The sequence below is a fragment of the Ctenopharyngodon idella genome, chromosome 2, assembly GCF_019924925.1.
Source record: "Ctenopharyngodon idella isolate HZGC_01 chromosome 2, HZGC01, whole genome shotgun sequence".
In the NCBI taxonomy this organism is placed as follows: domain Eukaryota; kingdom Metazoa; phylum Chordata; class Actinopteri; order Cypriniformes; family Xenocyprididae; genus Ctenopharyngodon; species Ctenopharyngodon idella.
This window is the reverse complement of record NC_067221.1, coordinates 7,423,648-7,439,740: the sequence shown is the minus strand read 5'-3', so window position 1 is coordinate 7,439,740 and position 16,093 is coordinate 7,423,648. Positions and strand designations below refer to the sequence as shown.

General features: G+C 36.1%; 1 long non-coding RNA gene and 1 gene segment (V, D, J or C); both read right to left on the bottom strand.

Annotated features, from left to right (window-relative positions):
- Window positions 1-269: 269 nt before the first annotated feature.
- Window positions 270-1,220, bottom strand: LOC127504653 (T cell receptor alpha variable 18-like). The segment is given in 2 exon segments: window positions 270-644; window positions 799-1,220. Coding segments are annotated over 2 exon segments (396 nt in total).
- A 6,115-nt stretch (window positions 1,221-7,335) lies between these two features.
- LOC127504661 (uncharacterized) lies at window positions 7,336-8,727 on the bottom strand. Its single transcript, XR_007927418.1, has 2 exons — window positions 7,863-8,727; window positions 7,336-7,749 (listed from the first exon to the last, which is right to left on the bottom strand). It is a non-coding gene; the product is annotated as an uncharacterized LOC127504661 (long non-coding RNA).
- Window positions 8,728-16,093: the final 7,366 nt, after the last annotated feature.

The window sequence follows — 16,093 nt, the reverse complement described above, 5'->3', positions numbered from 1 at the left end:
ATTGCTAATTTATTTGATGTAATGTTTATTAGAATAAGTTTATTAATGGATAATGTTTATTGTGTCTGCAATAGACATTTCTTTAAAAAGTAACAAGCACTTCCATGTATTAAAAGCACATCTTGTGCACTCAATGGAAATAATGTTATAAAATACAGAAGCTTGTTCCTTTGATGCACATAATTGATCAAAATAGTAAAGAAAATTTTAGATCATATTTATGTAGAAAAAAAAATCTTTATTTCAATCTTTTGAATGGTTGTGGGAGAGGTGTGGTTCAGATTAATGTTAAGTGATCATCATACTGTATGTCTGGTTTTTGTACAGTGTAGAAGGGTTTCCTGTTACTGTGGGCACCAGTGCACAGTAGTATATGGCAGAGTCTGCTATTTCAGTTTTGGAGATCTCCAGATTCAGCTGTTTTTTGTCCTTTTTTGCTTCAGCGATATGACGGCCTTTCTTAGCTGGATCCTGATTTTCAAAAGCTTGCAAAAGAAACTCTGGAGCAGTGTTGGGATGCTGTCTATACCACTGAAAACTCTGTATATTACTTCCACTGTAGTTGCAGGAAAAAGTCGTCTTTTCTCCTTCTAAAGCATGATTTACAGTAGACATGGGTGTTATTGCATTCGCAAAAACACTCTCTGAAAGATGATATGAAGAACATAAGAATAACTCATTGCACATTCAGTAGTTATATCTGTCCATTTAAATTTAATTTATAGCAAATAAGAGTTATATTAACAGAATTATATCATATTAACAGAATTATGTCATATTAACAGAATATCAAAATACCTGTTAGAAGTGCCAGAACTGTGAGACAAAAGAACAACATTATGACTGAGAGAGATCATAAATGAAAGACATTTAGAGCAACACAAGATATTTTGAACTCCTTTCTGTTGCTCGCATCATCATAAAGCTCCGCCCACTGAAGCTCTCTGTGGATTCTGGGTAATTAATAGTGGCAACGATAAAGCCAAGATATCTTTGCCACAAGAACAACCATAATTCTACCATGATTCTTTCAGTTAACTACTTCTATTTACACCAATTACACCAATTTAATGAAACTTTTGAACAAATATTCCATGTAGCATCACAATTCATTTGAGTTAAAGAAAGAAAGAAAGAAAGAAAGAAAAGAAAAATAAAAGCATGTAAATGAATAAGGATTAGACAATGCTGTTAAAATACTTTTAGATGGAGTTTGGCATGTCACAGTACAAGTACTTTATTCATATAGATTATTGAATAATCAAACATTGCTTTGTGAGTTTGTCAACTTTTGGAGAAAACCAGTGGGCTGATGGATCTGCTTTAACTGCATCTCCAGATTCACTGATGGAGAGAAGGAGTTCTGGTTTGGATCTCTGATACTGACGATACCACAGTAGATTGAGAACAACACCGCTGTAGTTGCAGGAGAGAGTAACACTGTTACCATCTTGAGCTTCTTTTTCAGAACCATGAGATGTTATTACATCACCAATAGAGTCTCCTGAAAAAACAACATACTGAATTCACTATTGTGATCACATAAATGAAATACATGTTTAAATCAAAAGAGGTGGTGATGAATAAAATAAATGAACCTCACTGAAACACTGTGACTTAAGTCTGGAGCTCCACCCTGTGGCAAGATTTGACCTTCCAAGATGAGTCTTGAGCTCATTGTGTACATGAGGACCACAGAAATGAGAAGAACGCCCTCTGCTGGGTGAAAACAAACACGTTCAGACCTTCATGAATCACTGAGGACTCGCACAGTATCTGTATTTTTACCCTCTATAAAAGACTTCTGTCAAGATAGAAGATCCTTACATGCATCCCTCTTAAAGCTGTTCTAAAGATTTATAGATTTTTAGTTGTAAGTTTGTAGAAAAATTTAATAAAATGAAATAAAACTGTAAAAAAATAAAAAATATTAATATTGTTTCTGAAGCTTTCTTATAAAAGAGACAAACTAAAATGTTTGTATGCACAGTTTGTATGTTGTTGACAGTTCCTCAACAACCGTCCATACCGGCGTGATCCTCAATACGATCCTCAATTGGATGGAACTGAAATAAATACTTTTAATGTTGCGATCCTATTGGACTTATGATAGCAACCTGAATTGTAACAAAGCACTGTTGGCCAGAGGAGAACTGGCACCCCGACTAAGCCTGGTTTCTCCCAAGGTTTTTTTCTCCATTTTAACACCAATTTGCCACTTGTCTGCCACCTAATGTCACCTGATGGAGTTTGGGTTCCTTGCCGCTGTCGCCTCTGGCTTGCTTAGTTGGGGACACTTGACTTGACATTTGATATTCAACAGTGCTTTTGATCTGCCTGCATTGACACTATTCTTTAAGAGCTGCTGTGCAGCCTAACAATGTACCAGTTATCAATGTAAAGCTGCTTTGACACAATCTACATTGTAAAAAGCGCTATATAAATAAAGGTGACTTGACTTGACTTGACATAGAAATTACTGAAACACCTTGTGTGAAGATACACTGCATATTTTTTATCCATTTTAAGAAATTGAAATCAAACATCAAATTAAAGATTACCACACACCTGAAATACAACTTAAAGAAGGGGTTTGATTATTTATTGAGATGTCAAACTGAACTGTAAAATCAATAACAGTACAGAATCACATGACTGGAATCAGGTTTTTGTACAGTGTTTCTGGTCTTTCTGTGACTGTGGGCCTCAGAGCGCAGTAGTACAGAGCAGAGTCTGACACCTCAGCAGAAGAGATTGTAAGATTCACTTGTTTTTTGTCTATTGAATCTTTTGCTGACAGACGAAGAGAAGCCTCAGATGACTCTGAATTTTCATTTACAAGTATCAGGAACTCCGGCCTAGATCCCACATGTTTCCGATACCATAGCAGGTTATATCCACGGCCACTGTAGTTACAGGACAGAGTCACATTGTCACCTCTGAAAATATGTTGTTCAGAAGACAATGGCTGTATTGTGTCAGCAAAGGAATTTCCTGTATGGACAAAATGCTTCTGTATTAATTAAACTGATATTAAGCACTTGTGCACACACTAACATAAAATAAAGTTTCATTTAATAAAAAGAATAGAACAAGAAATTATTTACCAATCAATAATGACAGTGATATCCAACAAAAGAGAAGCATGACGGTTTGTGATGAAGAGTGATTGTAAAGCTATCAAAGCAGGTTCACTCCATCTGAATCAGCCTTTCACACGTTCAAGTCTTTGTGAATTTGCTCCACCCTCAGACTGAGACTTTATCTTCTCTGATAGGCTGTTTTTCTCTCAAAATGAAGACCTGACAGCGTTTCATTAGATTTAAACATGTTGCATCAGTAATTTGTTGTGGTGTATTGGATGTGGGTGTTTCACAGTTTTGTGTAATGCAAGATTAATGTATTAAGTTTTTGTACAGAGCAGGTGTGTTTCCTGTCACTGTGGGCACCAGGGCGCAGTAATACACAGCAGAGTCTTTCACTTCAGTAGAGGAGATCTCCAGATCCACTTGTGTCATTTCTTTTTTGGGTATCGCTGTGAGACGTAAAGTGGATTTATTTGAAACACCAGTCTCTGTGTGAAAAATAAGGAACTCTGGTCTGGATCTTGGATATTGGCGATACCACTGGAAGCTCGGCCCAAGGCCGCTGTATTTGCAGGAGATAACAGCACTTTCTCCAACTGAAACATGCTTTTCCGGTGAGAGAGATTCTATTGTATTTGCATCAGCACTCTCTGTAAAAGAAGAAGAGAGAAAATCTGTTAAAGTAATTATTGTTCAACAGAACTGTTACTGTCACATGTCCAGTCTATTGGTACCGACACTGATGCAACAATGAGCGTTAAAGTATTACTTACCCTTAAGCAGTGAAAATACCATTAAGACTACAGTAAACCTGGCCATTGTTCAGTAGAATGAATGCTTTAAGTGTCAAACTCAACTTGGAGTCAATCATATTTAACTTGAGCTGCTTTCTAACAACAGGCTGCGGAGCGCCACCCTGTGGCAAGGAAGTGGACGACAACGCATTTTTTATTTTGTGTTGGGACTATTCATACAGAAATTGTTTTCGATGATGAAAGATTTACTGTATAACTTATCATGAATACAGTTATCTTCAGTGATTAATGTAAATATAAGAAGAATTTCAGAGATTAAGTAACAGCTGGATTAGAGTTTAGTCACAAATGATGCTGAATCACATCATTGAAACAAGTATTCTAATGAAAAAACAGCATTAAATTAGACAAAAATGTGAAATAGAGGAATTTTCACTATAGTTGATCAGACGTTTTTGACACCATGTTACCATATTGCTAATATTGGTAATACTTTATGTCTCTGTGTTTCTTTGATGTGAAGAAGCTAGTGTGTTTTTGTTTACTTAGATTTATTTAGTCACTTGACATTGGACAAATGTTTGCAACTTAAAATTTTAATATACTATTTTATTTAATTTAACATTTTTTTTTTTATTGCTAAACCTTTCAAATTCATATTTAATTTGATTGATTATATCCCAGGTTTTTGTACAGTGTTCTTGTGTTTCCTGTGACTGTGGGCCTCAGAGCACAGTAATACAGAGCAGAGTCTGATACTGCAGCAGAGGAGATCTCCAGATCCACACGTTTGATCTCTTTTGTAGCTTTTGCTGTCAGACGGAGTGAAGGATCAGGTGGATCTGAATATTCTGTGACAAGTATGAGGTACTCTGGACGGGATCCAGGATCCTGACGATACCACTGCAGATTGTTTACATCACCGCTGTAATTACAGGAAAGAATCACATTTTGACCTCTGAAAACACGCTTTGCAGAGGATAATGGTTGTATTGTGTTTGCAGAGGAATTTCCTGTTAAAAAACTCAACCTGGAGTCAATCATATTTAACTTGAGCTGCTTTCTAACAACAGGCTGCAGAGCGCCACCCTGTGGCAAGGAAGTGGACGACAACACATTTTTATTTTGTGTTGGGACTATTCATACAGAAATTGTTTTCTATGATGAAAGATTTACTGTATATAAAACACATTTTGATTTCTAATTTATTAGACATAATGTTTAAGTTTATTAATAGATAATGTTTGTCTCTGCAATATTTATTAAATACTGCAGCTCTGCACTTATATTTATTTAAAGCACATCTTGTTAACTCAATGGAAATAATGTTATAAAATACATAAGCTTGTTCCTTTGATGCACATAGTTTGTCAAAATATTAAAGAAGATTGTAGATCATTTTTCAACACTGAAGGATTAGTTTAATGCTGCTGTTGATCATGGCAGTTTGTGATAACATATTAAAGTATATTTCAATCTTTTGAATGATTGTGGGAGAGGTGTGGTTCAGATTAATGTTAAGTGATCATCATACTGTATGTCTGGTTTTTGTACAGTGTAGAAGGGTTTCCTGTTACTGTGGGCACCAGTGCACAGTAGTATATGGCAGAGTCTGCTATTTCAGTTTTGGAGATCTCCAGGTTCAGCTGTTTTTTGTCCTTTTTTGCTTCAGCGATATGACGGCCTTTCTTCGCTGGATCCTGATTTTCAAAAGCTTGCAAAAGAAACTCTGGAGCAGTGTTGGGATGCTGTCTGTACCACTGAAAATTGTTAATATTACTTCCACTGTAGTTGCAGGAAAGAGTCGTCTTTTCTCCTTCTAAAGCATGATTTACAGTAGACATGGGTGTTATTGCATTCGCAAAAACACTCTCTGAAAGATGATATGAAGAACATAAGAATAACTCAATGCACATTCAGTATCTGTCCATTTAAATTTAATTTATAGCAAATAAGCGTTATATTAACAGAATTATATCATATTAACAGAATATCAAAATACCTGTTAGAAGTGCCAGAACTGTGAGACAAAAGAACAACATTATGACTGACAGAGATCATAAATGAAAGACATTTAGAGCAACACAAGATATTTTGAACTCCTTTCTGTTGCTCGCATCATCATAAAGCTCCGCCCACTGAAGCTGTCTGTGGATTCTGGGTAATTAATAGTGGCAACGATAAAGCCAAGGTATCTTTGCCACAAGAACAACAAACATAATTCTACCATGATTCTTTCAGTTAACTACTTCTATTTACACCAATTTAATGAAACTTTTGAACAAATATTCCATGTAGCATCACAATTCATTTGAGTTAATAAAAGAAAGAAAGAAAGAAAGAAAGAAAGAACAAAAGAAAGAAAAGAAAAATAAAAGCATGTAAATGAATAAGGATTAGACAATGCTGTTAAAATACTTTTAGATGGAGTTTGGCATGTCACACCAGAGGAGAAACATGCCTCAGTACAAGTACTTTATTCATATAGATTATTGAATAATCAAACATTGCTTTGTGAGTTTGTCAACTTTTGGAGAAAACCAGTGGGCTGATGGATCTGCTTTAACTGCATCTCCAGATTCACTGATGGAGAGAAGGAGTTCTGGTTTGGATCTCTGATACTGACGATACCACAGTAGATTGAGAACAACACCGCTGTAGTTGCAGGAGAGAGTAACACTGTTACCATCTTGAGCTTCTTTTTCAAAATCATGAGATGTTATTACATCACCAAGAGAGTCTCCTGGAAAAAAACAACATACTGAATTCACTATTGTGATCACATAAATGAAATACTAACATGTTTAAATCAAAAGAGGTGGTGATGAATAAAATAAATGAATCTCACTGAAACACTGTGACTTAAGTCTGGAGCTCCACCCTGTGGCAAGATTTGACCTTCCATGATGAGTCTTGAGCTCATTGTGTACATGAGGACTACAGAAATGAGAAGAACGCCCTCTGCTGGGTGAAAACAAACACGTTTAGACCTTCATGAATCACTGAGGACTCGCACAGTATCTGTATTTTTACCCTCTATAAAAGACTTCTGTCAAGATAGAAGATCCTTGTCAGCACATCAGCCGACACCCCAGACGTCAGCAGGTCAGCCGGCACTCCAGACGTTCTCAAGCCAGCCGGCCTTCCGGCCTTCGCACAGTATCTGTATTTTTACCCTCTATAAAAGACTTCTGTCGAGATAGAAGATCCTTACATGCATCCCTCTTAAAGCTGTTCTAAAGATTTATAGATTTTTAGTTGTAAGTTTGTAGAAAAATGTAATAAAATGAAATAAAACTGTAAAAAAAATAGTAAATATAAATTTTAAGTTACTGCAGCTTTCTTATAAAAGAGACAAACTAAAATGTGTGTATGCACATAGAAATTACTGGAACACCTCGTGTGAAGATACTGTACATTGCATATTTCTTATCCATTTTAAGAAATTGAAATCAAATGTCAAATTAAAGATTACCACACACCTGAAATACAACTTAAAGAAGGGGTTTGATTGTTTATTGAGATGTCAAACTGAACTGTAAAATGAATAACAGTACAGAATCACATGACTGGAATCAGGTTTTTGTACAGTGTTTCTGGTCTTTCTGTGACTGTGGGCCTCAGAGCGCAGTAGTACAGAGCAGAGTCTGACACCTCAGCAGAAGAGATTGTAAGATTCACTTGTTTTTTGTCTTTTGAATCTTTTGCTGACAGACGACGAGAAGCCTCAGATGACTATGAATTTTCATTTACAAGTATCAGGAACTCCGGTCTTGATCCCACATGTTTCCGATACCATAGCAGGTTATTTACAAAACCACTGTAGTTACAGGACAGAGTCACATTGTCACCTCTGAAAATATGTTGTTCAGAAGACAATGGCTGTATTGTGTCAGCAAAGGAATTTCCTGTATGGACAAAATGTTTCTGTATTGATTAAACTGATATTAAGCACTTGTGCACACACTGACATAAAATAAAGTTTCATTTAATAAAAACAATAGAACAAGAAATTATTTACCCATCAATAATGACAGTGATATCCACCAAAAGAGAAGCATGATGGTTTGTGATGAAGAGTGATTGTAAAGCTATCAAAGCAGGTTCACTCCATCTGAACCAGCCTTTCACACGTTCAAGTCTTTGTGAATTTGCTCCACCCTCAGACTGAGACTTTATCTTCTCTGATAGGCTGTTTTTCTCTCAAAATAAAGACCTGACCAGTGAAGAGAAAAAAAGTGACTATGAAAATCACTGCTGTACATTTCTTCCAAAGATATAACTAACACAAATATAGCAGGTGCTGGGTAATAAAAAAACGTGAATCATATAGCTCCTCTGTCTGGCAGAATACAATATCTGGTATAATATTATCATTCAGTAACACATTTTTCTAGAGAACCTTGCAAGCAAAAAAAAAAAAAAAAAAAAAAACACACACAGTCTCTGTCTCTTTATAGTAACTATAGGAGCAAGCAACCAATTAAGTGAACAAAAGTAAACTAAAATCTGAAGCAAAGTAACAATGTCTTGCAGCTCAAATTTAAACATGTCAGTCTCTGACATTTAAGCTGACAAAATAACATCAACCTAAGGGCAAAATCTGACCTGCGCAATAACAATATTGACACAGAGAATTAATCTGCATGTAACATACAACTCATATTGCAGGATTATACTGTTGGAAAAACTCACAAAATGAAAAGACAATGTCTCTTCTCTCTCACTTTAAGTCATACAGCGCCACCTCCTGGCAAAACAGTTCAAAGTTTTCTGTAGAATTTCAGTCATGTTGAAGATGTGAACCTTTGATTATATGAATGCATGTTATAACATGTTTCATCAAAAGGACTATTGTGGTGATGATGCATATGAGACAGGATGAAGTAAGTGTTTAGAGCTTTGTCTTTCTTTGATGATGACATGGGAGGTTTTTGTATGATGCAGATATATTTCCTGTCACTGTGGGCACCAGGGCACAATAGTACATGGCAGAATCTGCCTGAACAGCAGAGGAGATCTTCAGATCCACTTTTTTAATATCTTTATGAACTTCAGCTGAAAATCTGTCTGGTCTATTTTCACTCATAGCTCCACGTTCGAAAATGTAAAGGAGGAACTCTGGTTTGGATCTGGGATATTGTCTGTACCACTGTAAACTATTTGGATTAGCCGTATAGTCTTTGTAACTGCAGGACAGAGTAACAGTGTCACCAACAAGTCTATTTTCATCCTCTGACAAGGGGTTTATTACATCTGCCTCTGTGTGGCCTGTAAATGGAGAATAAAAGTCTAATCAGATCAATCAAACAGAAACTAAACCATAGAAAGTATTAGTGAATAAGTAAAAAGTAACTGGTAGATTGAAGAGAAAAATACAACTTTATCTTACCAATAAACATCCACAAAAATCTGAGGAGAGTGAAAATAATCATGACAGCAGATATCTGAAGAAGAATCTGAAAGACTTGAGTATCATTCAGACTGGATGCCTTTGAATTCTGACAACCTCCGTCAGATTGAAATGCTTCTACATCTTGATATTAAGCTCCGCCTTCTGGCAATATGATTTACTTCTGTAATGGAGTCTTTATAGGCCCTGTCCCAAATGGAATCCTAAGCTCTTGTGGTCTTCCTCCAAGTCCACACTTTTGTGACGTAATGCCGCTTTGACTGTTGGGAAGTCTGCTGTGGAGAAAGTTAAGAAACAAAATTGATAATTGGTTACGAAGAGATCTGTCTACTTTAGGCAGAGACCTATCGATGGTTTATCAAGATTTATTTTCCCTGGCCTCTCTTTATTTGTTCAGGATTTCACTTGTAATGAAATAAATAGGTTGTTGGTTCATTTTTGTTGGAAACAAAATGCTCCACCCTCAGACTGAGACTTTATCTTCTCTGATGGGCTGTTTTTCTCTCAAAATGAAGACCTGACAGCGTTTCATTAGATTTAAACATGTTGCATCAGTAATATGTTGTGGTGAATTGGATGTGGGTGTTTCACAGTTTTGTGTAATGCAAGATTAATGTATTAAGTTTTTGTACAGAGCAGGTGTGTTTCCTGTCACTGTGGGCACCAGGGCGCAGTAATACACAGCAGAGTCTTTCACTTCAGTAGAGGAGATCTCCAGATCCACTTGTGTCATTTCTTTTTTGGGTATCGCTGTGAGACGTAAAGTGGATTTATTTGAAACACCAGTCTCTGTGTGAAAAATAAGGAACTCTGGTCTGGATTTTGGATATTGGCGATACCACTGGAAGTTGGGCCCAAGGCCGCTGTATTTGCAGGAGATAACAGCACTTTCTCCAACTGAAACATGCTTTTCTGGTGAGAGAGATTCTATTGTATATGCATCAGCGCTCTCTGTAAAAGAAGAAGAGAGAAAATCTGTTAAAGTAATTATTGTTCAACAGAACTGTTACTGTCACATGTCCAGTCTATTGGTACCGACACTGATGCAACAATGAGCGTTAAAGTATTACTTACCCTTAAGCAATGAAAATACCATCAAGACTACAGTAAACCTGGCCATTGTTCAGTAGAATGAATGCTTTAAGTGTCAAACTCAACCTGGAGTCAATCATATTTAACTTGAGCTGCTTTCTAACAACAGGCTGCAGAGCGCCACCCTGTGGCAAGGAAGTGGACGACAACGCATTTTTATTTTGTGTTGGGACTATTCATACAGAAATTGTTTTCTATGATGAAAGATTTACTGTATAACTTATCATGAATACAGTTATCTTCAGTGACTAATGTAAATATAAGAAGATTTCAGAGATTAAGTAACAGCTGGATTAGAGTTTAGTCACAAATGATGCTGAATCACATCATTGAAAAAAGTATTCTAATGAAAAAACGGCATTAAATTAGACAAAAATGTGAAATAGGGGCATTTTCACCATAGTTGATCAGTCGTTTTTGACACCATGTAATATTGGTAATACATCTCTGTTTCTTTGATGTGAAGAAGCTAGTGTGTTTTTGTTCACTTAGATTTATTTGGTCACTTAACAGTGTTTGATTGAAAGACATCGGGCAAATGTTCACAATTGAAAATTTTAATTTACTATTTAACATCAAGGTTTTATTGCTAAACCTTTCAAATTCATGTTTAATCTGATTGATTATATCCCAGGTTTTTGTACAGTGTTCTTGTGTTTCCTGTGACTGTGGGCTCCAGAGCACAGTAATACAGAGCAGAGTCTGATACTGCAGCAGAGGAGATCTCCAGATCCACACGTTTGATCTCTTTTGTAGCTTTTGCTGTCAGACGGAGTGAAGGATCAGGTGGATCTGAATATTCTGTGACAAGTATGAGGTACTCTGGACGGGATCCAGGATCCTGACGATACCACTGCAGATTGTTTACATCACCGCTGTAATTACAGGAAAGAATCACATTTTGACCTCTGAAAACACGCTTTTCAGAGGATAATGGTTGTATTGTGTTTGCAGAGGAATTTCCTGTTAAAAAAAGGGGGAGATTCATCATTATTCATTAAACAGAAGACTAATTTATCATCATAAACACATGTATCGGTTGCTCTAACTTCAGACACACACTATACATTCAGTGTCTTTTTCAGCTTTTAACATCAAAACACCTACCTATGAATAAAAACGAAATCCAACAAAGAAGAATCATGATGGATGGTCTACAAAGAGGAAGTGAAGTAGAGTGACTCTGAGCCTCTTCCACACTTTGTGAGAGCTCCACCCTCCGTCACATGTGTCTTTCCTCTACCTGAAGAAAAAAAACACATTTTGATTGCTAATTTATTAGATGTAATGTTTATTAGAATAAGTTTATTAATGGATAATGTTTATTGTGTCTGCAATAGACATTTCTTTAAAAAGTAACATGCACTTCCATGTATTAAAAGCACATCTTGTGCACTCAATGGAAATAATGTTATAAAATACAGAAGCTTGTTCCTTTGATGCACATAATTGATCCAAATAGTAAAGAAAATTTTAGATCATATTTATGTAGAAAAAAAAATCTTTATTTCAATCTTTTGAATGATTGTGGGAGAGGTGTGGTTCAGATTAATGTTAAGTGATCATCATACTGTATGTCTGGTTTTTGTACAGTGTAGAAGGGTTTCCTGTTACTGTGGGCACCAGTGCACAGTAGTATATGGCAGAGTCTGCTATTTCAGTTTTGGAGATCTCCAGATTCAGCTGTTTTTTGTCCTTTTTTGCTTCAGCGATATGACGGCCTTTCTTCGCTGGATCCTGATTTTCAAAAGCTTGCAAAAGAAACTCTGGAGCAGTGTTGGGATGCTGTCTGTACCACTGAAAACTCCTTATAGTACTTCCACTGTAGTTGCAGGAAAGAGTCGTCTTTTCTCCTTCTACAGCATGATTTACAGTAGACATGGGTGTTATTGCATTCGCAAAAACACTCTCTGAAAGATGATATGAAGAACATAAGAATAACTCAATGCACATTCAGTAGTTATATCTGTCCATTTAAATTTAATTTATAGCAAATAAGAGTTATATTAACAGAATTATATCATATTAACAGAATATCAAAATACCTGTTAGAAGTGCCAGAACTGTGAGACAAAAGAACAACATTATGACTGACAGAGATCATAAATGAAAGACATTTAGAGCAACACAAGATATTTTGAACTCCTTTCTGTTGCTCGCATCATCATAAAGCTCCGCCCACTGAAGCTCTCTGTGGATTCTGGGTAATTAATAGTGGCAACGATAAAGCCAAGGTATCTTTGCCACAAGAACAACAACCATAATTCTACCATGATTCTTTCAGTTAATTACTTCTATTTACACCAATTTAATGAAACGTTTGAACAAATATTCCATGTAGCATCACAATTCATTTGAGTTAAAAAAAGAAAGAAAGAAAGAACAAAAGAAAGAAAAGAAAAATAAAAGCATGTAAATGAATAAGGATTAGACAATGCTGTTAAAATACTTTTAGATGGAGTTTGGCATGTCACACCAGAGGAGAAACATGCCTCAGTACAAGTACTTTATTCATATAGATTATTGAATAATCAAACATTGCTTTGTGAGTTTGTCAACTTTAGGAGAAAACCAGTGGGCTGATGGATCTGCTTTAACTGCATCTCCAGATTCAGTGATGGAGAGAAGGAGTTCTGGTTTGGATCTCTGATACTGACGATACCACAGTAGATTGAGAACAACACCGCTGTAGTTGCAGGAGAGAGTAACACTGTTACCATCTTGAGCTTCTTTTTCAGAATCATGAGATGTTATTACATCACCAAGAGAGTCTCCTGGAAAAAAAACAACATACTGAATTCACTATTGTGATCACATAAATGAAATACATGTTTAAATCAAAAGAGGTGGTGATGAATAAAATAAATGAACCTCACTGAAACACTGTGACTTAAGTCTGGAGCTCCACCCTGTGGCAAGATTTGACCTTCCATGATGAGTCTTGAGCTCACTGTGTACATGAGGACTACAGAAATGAGAAGAACGCCCTCTGCTGGGTGAAAACAAACACGTTCAGATCTTCATGAATCACTGAGGACTCGCACAGTATCTGTATTTTTACCCTCTATAAAAGACTTCTGTCGAGATAGAAGATCCTTACATGCATCCCTCTTAAAGCTGTTCTAAAGATTTATAGATTTTTAGTTGTAAGTTTGTAGAAAAATGTAATAAAATGAAATAAAACTGTAAAAAAATAAAAAATTTTAATATTGTTTCTGAAGCTTTCTTATAAAAGAGACAAACTAAAATGTTTGTATGCACATAGAAATTACCACCTCGTGTGAAGATACACTGCATATTTTTTATCCATTTTAAGAAATTGAAATCAAACATCAAATTAAAGATTACCGTACACCTGAAATACAACTTAAAGAAGGGGTTTGATTATTTATTGAGATGTCAAACTGAACTGTAAAATGAATAACAGTACAGAATCACATGACTGGAATCAGGTTTTTGTACAGTGTTTCTGGTCTTTCTGTGACTGTGGGCCTCAGAGCGCAGTAGTACAGAGCAGAGTCTGACACCTCAGCAGAAGAGATTGTAAGATTCACTTGTTTTTTGTCTATTGAATCTTTTGCTGACAGACGACGAGAAGCCTCAGATGACTCTGAATTTTCATTTACAAGTATCAGGAACTCCGGCCTAGATCCCTCATGTTTCCGATACCATAGCAGGTTATTTACAAAACCACTGTAGTTACAGGACAGAGTCACATTGTCACCTCTGAAAATATGTTGTTCAGAAGACAATGGCTGTATTGTGTCAGCAAAGGAATTTCCTGTATGGACAAAATGCTTCTATATTAATTAAACTGATATTAAGCACTTGTGCACACACTGACATAAAATAAAGTTTCATTTAATAAAAAGAATAGAACAAGAAATTATTTACCAATCAATAATGACAGTGATATCCATCAAAAGAGAAGCATGATGGTTTGTGATGAAGAGTGATTGTAAAGCTATCAAAGCAGGTTCACTCCATCTGAATCAGCCTTTCACACATTCAAGTCTTTGTGAATTTGCTCCACCCTCAGACTGAGACTTTATCTTCTCTGATGGGCTGTTTTTCTCTCAAAATAAAGACCTGACAGCATTTCATTAGATTTAAACATGTTGCATCAATAATTTGTTGTGGTGTATTGGATGTGGGTGTTTCACATTTTTGTGTAATGCAAGATTAATGTATTAAGTTTTTGTACAGAGCAGGTGTGTTTCCTGTCACTGTGGGCACCAGGGCGCAGTAATACACAGCAGTGTCTTTCACTTCAGTAGAGGAGATCTCCAGATCCACTTGTGTCATTTCTTTTTTGGGTATCGCTGTGAGACGTAAAGTGGATTTATTTGAAACACCAGTCTCTGTGTGAAAAATAAGGAACTCTGGTCTGGATCTTGGATATTGGCGATACCACTGGAAGCTCGGCCCAATGCCGCTGTATTTGCAGGAGATAACAGCACTTTCTCCAACTGAAACATGCTCTTCTGGTGAGAGAGATTCTATTGTGTATGCATCAGCGCTCTCTGTAAAAGAAGAAGAGAGAAAATCTGTTAAAGTAATTATTGTTCAACAGAACTGTTACTGTCACATGTCCAGTCTATTGGTACCGACACTGATGCAACAATGAGCGTTAAAGTATTACTTACCCTTAAGCAGTGAAAATACCATCAAGACTACAGTAAACCTGGCCCTTGTTCAGTAGAATGAATGCTTTAAGTGTCAAACTCAACCTGGAGTCAATCATATTTAACTTGAGCTGCTTTCTAACAACAGGCTGCAGAGCGCCACCCTGTGGCAAGGAAGTGGACGACAACGCATTTTTATTTTTTGTTGGGACTATTCATACAGAAATTGTTTTCGATGATGAAAGATTTACTGTATATAAAACACATTTTGATTTCTAATTTATTAGACATAATGTTTAAGTTTATTAATAGATAATGTTTGTCTCTGCAATATTTATTAAATACTGCAGCTCTGCACTTATATTTATTAAAAGAACATCTTGTGCACTCAATGGAAATAATGTTATAAAATACATAAGCTTGTTCCTTTGATGCACATAGTTTGTCAAAATATTAAAGAAGACTGTAGATCATTTTTTTTATGTAGAAAAAAATCCTGCAAGTTTAAGAACACTGAAGGATTAGTTTAATGCTGCTGTTGATCATGGCAGTTTGTGATAACATATTAAAGTTTATTTCAATCTTTTGAATGGTTGTGGGAGAGGTGTGGTTCAGATTAATGTTAAGTGATCATCATACTGTATGTCTGGTTTTTGTACAGTGTAGAAGGGTTTCCTGTTACTGTGGGCACCAGTGCACAGTAGTATATGGCAGAGTCTGCTATTTCAGTTTTGGAGATCTCCAGATTCAGCTGTTTTTTGTCCTTTTGTGCTTCAGCGATATGACGGCCTTTCTTCACTGGATCCTGATTTTCAAAAGCTTGCAAGAGAAACTCTGGAGCAGTGTTGGGATGCTGTCTGTACCACTGCCAACTCTGTATAGTACTTCCACTGTAGTTGCAGGAAAGAATCGTCTTTTCTCCTTCTACAGCATGATTTACAGTAGACATGGGTGTTATTGCATTCGCAAAAACACTTTCTGAAAAATGACATCAAGAACAAAAGAATAACTCATTGCACATTAGTTATATCTGTTCCACCCTAAGGGTTATATTAACAGAATTATATTATATTAACAGAATATCAAAATTAAATACCTGTAAGAAGTGCCAGAACCGTGAGA